This window comes from Penaeus japonicus, unplaced genomic scaffold (genome assembly GCF_977035675.1).
Source record: "Penaeus japonicus unplaced genomic scaffold, GWHDUDI00000001_assembly GWHDUDI00000002, whole genome shotgun sequence".
Lineage (NCBI taxonomy): Eukaryota > Metazoa > Arthropoda > Malacostraca > Decapoda > Penaeidae > Penaeus > Penaeus japonicus.
In genome coordinates this window covers 30,791,554-30,799,053 of record NW_028234404.1, presented here as the reverse complement: position 1 = coordinate 30,799,053, position 7,500 = coordinate 30,791,554, and the positions used below count along the sequence as shown (strand labels likewise).

Here is a 7,500-nt window from a genome sequence, read left to right as displayed (position 1 = left end):
TTAATTAATTAATTAATTTATTTATTTATTTATTTATTACCAACTAATGATGCAGTTTATGGATTAAATTCTATATCACTGATAACATGTGCTTTAAAAAAAAGTTTTCTTATTCAGCATGACTTGATCATTATGTGGACATAGGTAAAAATTAGGTGTGTGCTTCTGCTAAGCTTTAACAAAGCCATCTATATTCCGATAAGCAACAATCACGAGTAACATGAAGTGAGTTAACTGTCACTGCTCTTGAAGTCCTTCCCTGGTTGTCAGAAGATGTTGACAGAGCTTGAGGTACAACAGCCAAAAGCACAAAAAGAGAAGTTTCTCAGGAAATGCATCAAAAGCAAGCAGGCAGAATTCTGATAAAAGACACATTGAGTTGCTTTTGGAAATTGCTCCTTTAGTTAATCTGACTGCAAGAGTAGAAAACATCTCTAATTGGCCTATGTGGATTACATGACGTGTGATGCCTCTGGTTCTTACTCCAAAAAAATAGAAAAGGAGCCTTGCTCCTGTTATCAAGACTGAAATTCTAATTTTGAATAAAATTTCACTTTCTTTTTCACTTTTACTTTCACTTTCAAACTTCTAAAGATTCAAATTTTGCCAAATATTCAGTACAAAGTTTGGGAAACACAGTGGAATAATATATAATAATTCAGGCTATTGTATTGGGCAGCACTTTTTTTTCTTGTTTTTCTTACTAGTTTGACTGGTCATGAAGATTTTAGGTGATGGTACAGTAGTTCAGTGATACATAATCGGCTCATGAATGTGAAAATAATATATTATATTTGATTTGAGATTTTTAAAAAATTGTTATGTATTTCTTAATCCAGAAAATGTCACAAAAAATATAAAAAACTGAATCATAAATCTAATGCTCAACAAGATTACTGTATGATGTATTAAGGCCTTTTTTCCTTTATACGTTATAAAAAAAAGTCTCCTCAGTTACATTATGAAGCTAATAAACAGTTGGCATTCATTATTCCATTAACCCATTGCAGACGGGGATAAATATGCTTGCCCAGCCTCCGGGATAAGTTTTATTTTAAAGAGAGACTGCTTGAAGCATTATAATTTGAACATTCCCACTCTCTTTCAGTCATTCATTGAAAAACTAGAGCGTTTTTTGTGTTTTGTTTTTTTGTGTGTTTTATTGAGTTTAGAGACTTATATATGCCATATGACAGGCTCTACCAGTGCTGCAGTAGACTAAAATTGTAGTATATTATCCATATTAGCTCATTATTTTCTTTATACTCAATGTGATAGAAGTATTGCTGTTTTATGGGAGGACAAAAGGCAACTATATTTTTTTCGTATTTTTGTGCTGTCATGAACGAATACGAAACATGTGAGTGCCACAATGAAAGGCATCCATATTGGCACAGGAGCACATTTTAGACACTGGGTATGGATTGACTCTCCTTCCTCTTCTCGTTCTGCCTGCACATCCTTCATCGGCGGTAGTTTTGAGCAAGGGTTCATCAACTTAGTGTGTGCCATCGCTCTATAGAGACAGTGCTTGCTAGAGACCGTGGATGGGTGCCATTCAAGGCTCTCTCTCCTGCTGGTGCTAGGAAAAAGTGGTGCCATCTAGGTTTTGGACGTTAAGCTAGCACGTTATTACGATAATTATAGTAATTATGACTGCAGTAACCATCATCATTCATTCCTTTTTCATAGCACAATAAAATAGCATAGTATTCCAAAATCCCCGAACGCCATGTACGTCATGACGCCCGTCGTCAGGCCAAAGCTCCTACGTCATGTATGTCATGACACCCGTACGCAGTGGGTTAAATGTGAGTTTACTGTAATAAAATAAAATAAAAAAAATCTATTTTTACAGTATCTTTTCTTAGTCTATTGTTTTTTCTATTTACATCTTCTAAAATATTTTTGTGTTAACTTTAACAATTACCTCTGTATGATTGTTATTCATGTAGGCAAGACATGAATAGAATTATACATAACACATAGAATGAGGTGAAGAAGATTTATCATAAAGTTAGTAAAGAGTTATTCATACTTTAGCATATTCATGTACTAGCACTCATAAAAGCAAAAATCTAGCACTCATATGAAGGAAAAATATTTGATTACCTTTATAAGGACTAAACCACTGATAGACATACCTGAGCAAGTCTTTGTGACACAAGTTCCAGGAATACCTGTGTTGTATCTAAAGTCTTACGACCTCTTGCATGCTCATTCATGTCTTCTGGGAGAAGGTTGTAATCTGCCACCACATAGTCATTGTGTAAGGAACGATCCTCGGGAAAATAATCTGTTGTGATGGGTAGACATGCTGGCAAACACAAACTCTTCCAGTCGACACCTTGAATAACAGGAAATAGAAGTTGGTATAAATTTGTCAAAAAGCAGTGTATTTTGAGAAAGATTAAGGGGTTGCTATGCTCCTGTGGGAAGTGTATAAAATAGATTAACATTAAATTTTGGTACAGCATTTATAAATCATTCTTAAATAAACTTATTTCATATTTGACAAACAAGATCATCTCATAATATTCATATATGTTTTAAAAAGATCATGGGTCTTCACTAGTATATGTTCCTATTCCTGGAAAGAAATATAATTTGTTGCCTTGTCATTTATTATGCAGTGCAAAATGTAAACACAAGCTGTGACTGAAGTGGCAATATCACCCTTAAGCAACTACACAGTTATATGAGTGTACACAACATGCCTTCAACAGTGTGGACCACAATAGTTCTGCAACTCACTCACAACTACAGAATTTTCAATCATGTTCCAATATTTATAATTCTATGATTCCCTATTACAAAAATAATTTTCCTCCGTAATTAAGAGTGCATCCCCATTGTGCCTGTGCTAATCAATAATGCAGTTATCCTAACCTATGTTTGTCTTGACAACGTCCCTCTGCTCTGGCGCTTGCATGAAAAGTAAGAATACTTAATTTGAACAAATATCTTTAGCAAAATAGTAAGAGCCATTAATTGAAACATATATGCAAAAAATTAGAAAGTAATTAAAAAAAATAATACAGCAAAAAGAAAAAACTCACAAAAAGCTCACTTCTTTCTCAAAAACAATTTTCATATTAATAATACTCAAAAGCCCTGTGCCATCTCATATATCTCCTTTAACCATCATCATAATAACCACAATATGGATAAGTCACCTTTGTTACCATACCGAACCAACATCTAACTCAAGTCCATAAAAATGACCACTGGACATTACAAAAGAAGATAGTCTATTTAAAATCTGAATTTAGATATCAATTTCTGGAAGCAGAAGAAAAATGAGGAGATGAAGGAGGAGGAACCATAAGAGGAAGAAGAATTTAAGAAATAAAAAAGAGGATATGAAAGTCAGAAAGAAGTAAAAGAAGAGAGATAAGAAGAAAAAAAACAATATTAGCATTACTAATAGTAATTACTATAATAATAATAATAAAAATAAGAATAACAATAATCATAATGATAATAATAACATTAACATTACAAAACAAAGTCATAACAATAACAATAATGTCAATGCAATGAAATAAAAAAAACAGAAGGAAAGAATTTGAAAATAAGAAAAGAAAGAAGAGGAAAAACATAATTTATCACAAAGAAGATATAAAGGAAGAGAGAGACAAGGAAACAGAACAGGTTTTCTAGATGTAGATAAATAGAAAAAACAGAAATAGAAGAAGAACTGGAATTAGAATGTGATGCATAATAAAAAGGATCTAAAGAAGAAAATAAAGAATATTAACCCTATGCACATGTTTACACCACCAGAGGGGTGGGTGATAGTGGTAAGCCAAGGTTTCCCAGAGCCAAGCTCAGACGACCACCTGCCTTATGCTGGGGTTCTGGCTTGGAGGGGTTGTCTGTCCAGAGAGATTTCCAGCAAAGTATTATAAATTCTAAGTCTCTTCCCTTGGGATCATTGGATTAATGACACCGTCTGGATTTATAAAAAAAAAACTGACATCCAGTTTGGAAGTATCTAATAGTAAAAAGATTTATCAAAAACCCATATCAGAGCTATTCCTCGACATCTTGGACTTATCTGATTGATATTCCAGTTACTACCATCATACTTGGTGTATGGACTGGTTCATCATCTCTATTACTTCAAAGATAATAAGCTATAACCCTTAGGGTGAATAAAAAATAAAAAAATAACTGCTGTTAGTTGCACTTAGGATAATGCACTCTCAGTATGCCCTTCTGTGACTTTACAGTCATCTGCTCCTACATATTTAGAACCAAAGTATCTGCTTCAAAAAATTTTATCTGATTAAAACTGCTGGAACAAACTGACGTTACCTATGGTAATGCTGTATGAGGGATTATCTTTGTTTAAAGATGTAGTAATTCACCTCATACATAATTTCTATATACATATAGCTCTCTCATTCAATGAATTAAAACACTGAGGGCAAAGAATGCATTTCATATCTATTTTTTTAATGCACTATTGAATCCATAATAACTGGTTCATAATATTTGCAGGATAATTTGTTTTCCAAAATCTAAGTAATGTAAGACATGAAAAAAACACCCATTTACAGTTTAATACTACTACAGCTATAATACATAACAATAGAATAAATTTTCAGGTAAATACACACACTGAAGATGATGATTTAAAATATCATCATGAAAAAGAAGGAAACAATGCATTTCCCAAGCTGAAATTTACACAATATTAGCCTACAAATTCTAAAAACTCCTAATAATTGCTTAGAAAAAAAATCAAAGAAGCAATATAAAAATGGATAGATAAATTAAAGAAAATTATAATAAATAAAAATAAATGAATAAAATAAAAATAAAATTACATAGAGAAAAAAATGAAACACAGCATGGGTTTATGAAATTATATTAGTCTAAAATATTTGACAGAAAAAAACACTATCAATTTACATAACACATTCTACTTTTACTATAATGGAATAAAAGAGGGAAAGCCCTGTCAATATGATCAAGTAATAAAGTTTTTCTCTCTAATCCCTGCAGTGTCCAGAGCAAGTAATGCCTAATATCACCTCTACACAACCCAGCCAATATTGCATTGTCACCATGAAAAATATCTTATTAACCCTAGATTTACAATCTCCTCCCCATCCTTCCTCACATCTTAGTTGCCTCCTTTTACATTTAAGAAACAGTGACACAATGCACTACTCAAATGAATGCTCACTACTATCTTAATGTCAACAAATTTCTCACTGTCATTCAACTTTATAACAACAAACAAACAAAGATCAGTCCCATGTTCCTCTTCCCACACCTGACTTCACAACCTCTAACCATTCCTCAAGATGATGGTCAATTGCTGGGTGATTAAATAGTCATTTGTTATAAAAGTTGATCACTTTCTTGGAATAGCATCTGTGGTTGTTTTTTACTTCTGAATGAAGAAACAACTGCAAGTTATAACTGATTACCATCAATGAATGAAGTGCTAGTTATCGAGTTACCACCTTCAAAAGTCAGCTAAACCCTTGTCTTCTTTCCAGTGCTAATTTGTTAAGAGCTAGTACACGGTTACTTTCAGACTCTAAGGAAGATTTATGACTCTCCCACAGAAGATGATCCTGCTGCTGAATGTCACATACTGTGGTGAAGCTGTGAAGTTACCTTACCTCACAAACCACTACAATGGCACATAATGATCTGAGCAACCTTTGACCCACCTGAAACCACCTGAAAATGATCAACTGGCAGAACCTCTATCCCACTGTGCCCTGTTGCAAGGTTGAAGATATTGCAAATGGCTTGAGAATAAGCTTTGTGTATGGCAAAACAATGTATTCTACTACACAATGTCACCTGATGCCACTACTTCTTACTCCCATGATACAAGAAGCCACACTGACATACATTCAATCCACTTCCTGATACAACCTCAAATCATAATAACCTGAATCCAATGTTACAAGAGTGAACTGCATTAAACTAAATTAAAATTAAATCTTACCAGTAGTGAGACCAGCAGTCCATTCCTGCTCGCCTGTGGCTCCCCATAGCAATGTAGCATGGTGTTTATCTTTTCCTATGGTCCCTCCTGGCACAGTTCTTAGCGAGGTGTTTGTCTTCTGAGGTGTTGTCACACCACGGACTGACACTGTCAAAATAAAATTAGTTTCTGTAGGTAAATGATATTACATTTCCCATAACCATTATGTTTATTTGGTATTTTGTTTTTGAATGTCTTAAAATGCAATTTCTGCATTTCATATACTTCAGAAGTAACCCTGAAACAGAGAAAAGATAGTGTTAAGCTTAGGCTCCATTTGCCTTATCTAACTCTGGGACCAGACTCAAGTTATTACCATTTTAGCCAGGCCTAACCACGTTTTCTGAGGAATTAGGAGACCCAGATCTTGAGTGTTCTTTGCCAAGATCCTATTCATTTTTTCATGGGCAGTGATGATATTTAGTATATGATTATCTTAGAAGTTTGCTAAATATCATCATGCAGTTATAGCACAATTAAATTTTTTTTGGAGCTTTCCTAGATGTACCAAGTCAAAGGAGTCTAATGGCATTGTAACCAAAATTAAGGGGCTGTATGGCTAGAGGTGGCTCAGTGACTAGGGCTGAGTCTGTATAATGGAATGTAGGCTTTTTCTGCAGGGGGTGTTGTTGTCTAGGTATTTATATATCTACCAGGATATATATTAATATTGTATATATAACAACAATATCTGTAAAAAAAAAAAAAAAAAAAAAAAAAAAAAAGTGAGAGGGGTTAGATGGCATACAATAAAGCATTCATATAAATTAATTCCTGAAAAAGTGGGGCTCTTGATTAAGCATCTTTACATTAATTCAGTTTCTTTGCACAGAGGTTTTGTAAATAGAAATAAACAAAGACAAAAGTATATATTGCAAATTGTTACAGTGAAGAGATATTATAAAGCAACATTTTAAATGGAAAATCTACTTACAGTCAACAGAAGTCACAGAACCCGCAAGGGATGATGTGCGAGTTCGATTATCTCGACGGCCATTACTGATACCTATGAAAAAAAAAAAAAACATGAATTGTTTGTTGCTTAACTGAATTGTGGTACATGCGCTGGTGCTGGTACAAGTTAAAAAGAGAAAGAAGCAATAGTATAAATAGCTTAACCCATTTAGTACGGGTGTCATGACATACAAGTCGGCACCGATTAGGCCTAAAAGACGGGAGTCAATGCGTACAAGACGCGACATCGGGATCTGCTCACAGTTGAAGCGCGCACACAGTCATAGAGTGTTATGGTTGTAACGGCGCTAGCTGTAGAGCTACAGCGTTCCAAAGTCAGCCTAAACCCTCATTTTATGATGGATTTATGGAAAATTAATGTTTGAGCTAGTCTGCGCTACCCGGAGGGCTGAGAAAACCCTTCCCCCGTCCCTCTAATTATTGGCCGGTGTCGCTAGTGTCGTTGACCGCCCGCCCTGACGACCAGTTCGGACGTTAGGCGCCCCGTCCGCAATGGGTTAATTCATATA

At 34.4% G+C, this 7,500-nt stretch overlaps 1 protein-coding gene across 1 annotated transcript in view; it reads right to left on the bottom strand.

Annotated features, from left to right (window-relative positions):
* Iml1 (GATOR complex protein Iml1) overlaps positions 1-7,500 on the bottom strand; it is a 63,011-nt gene that overhangs the window by 35,464 nt on the left and 20,047 nt on the right. The window contains exons 15-17 of the mRNA XM_086545285.1: positions 6,951-7,022; positions 5,978-6,124; positions 2,145-2,347 (exon numbers count right to left, since the gene is read on the bottom strand). Coding sequence (XP_086401411.1) covers positions 2,145-2,347; positions 5,978-6,124; positions 6,951-7,022 — 422 coding nt within the window. The remainder of the gene's footprint in view (positions 1-2,144; positions 2,348-5,977; positions 6,125-6,950; positions 7,023-7,500) is intronic.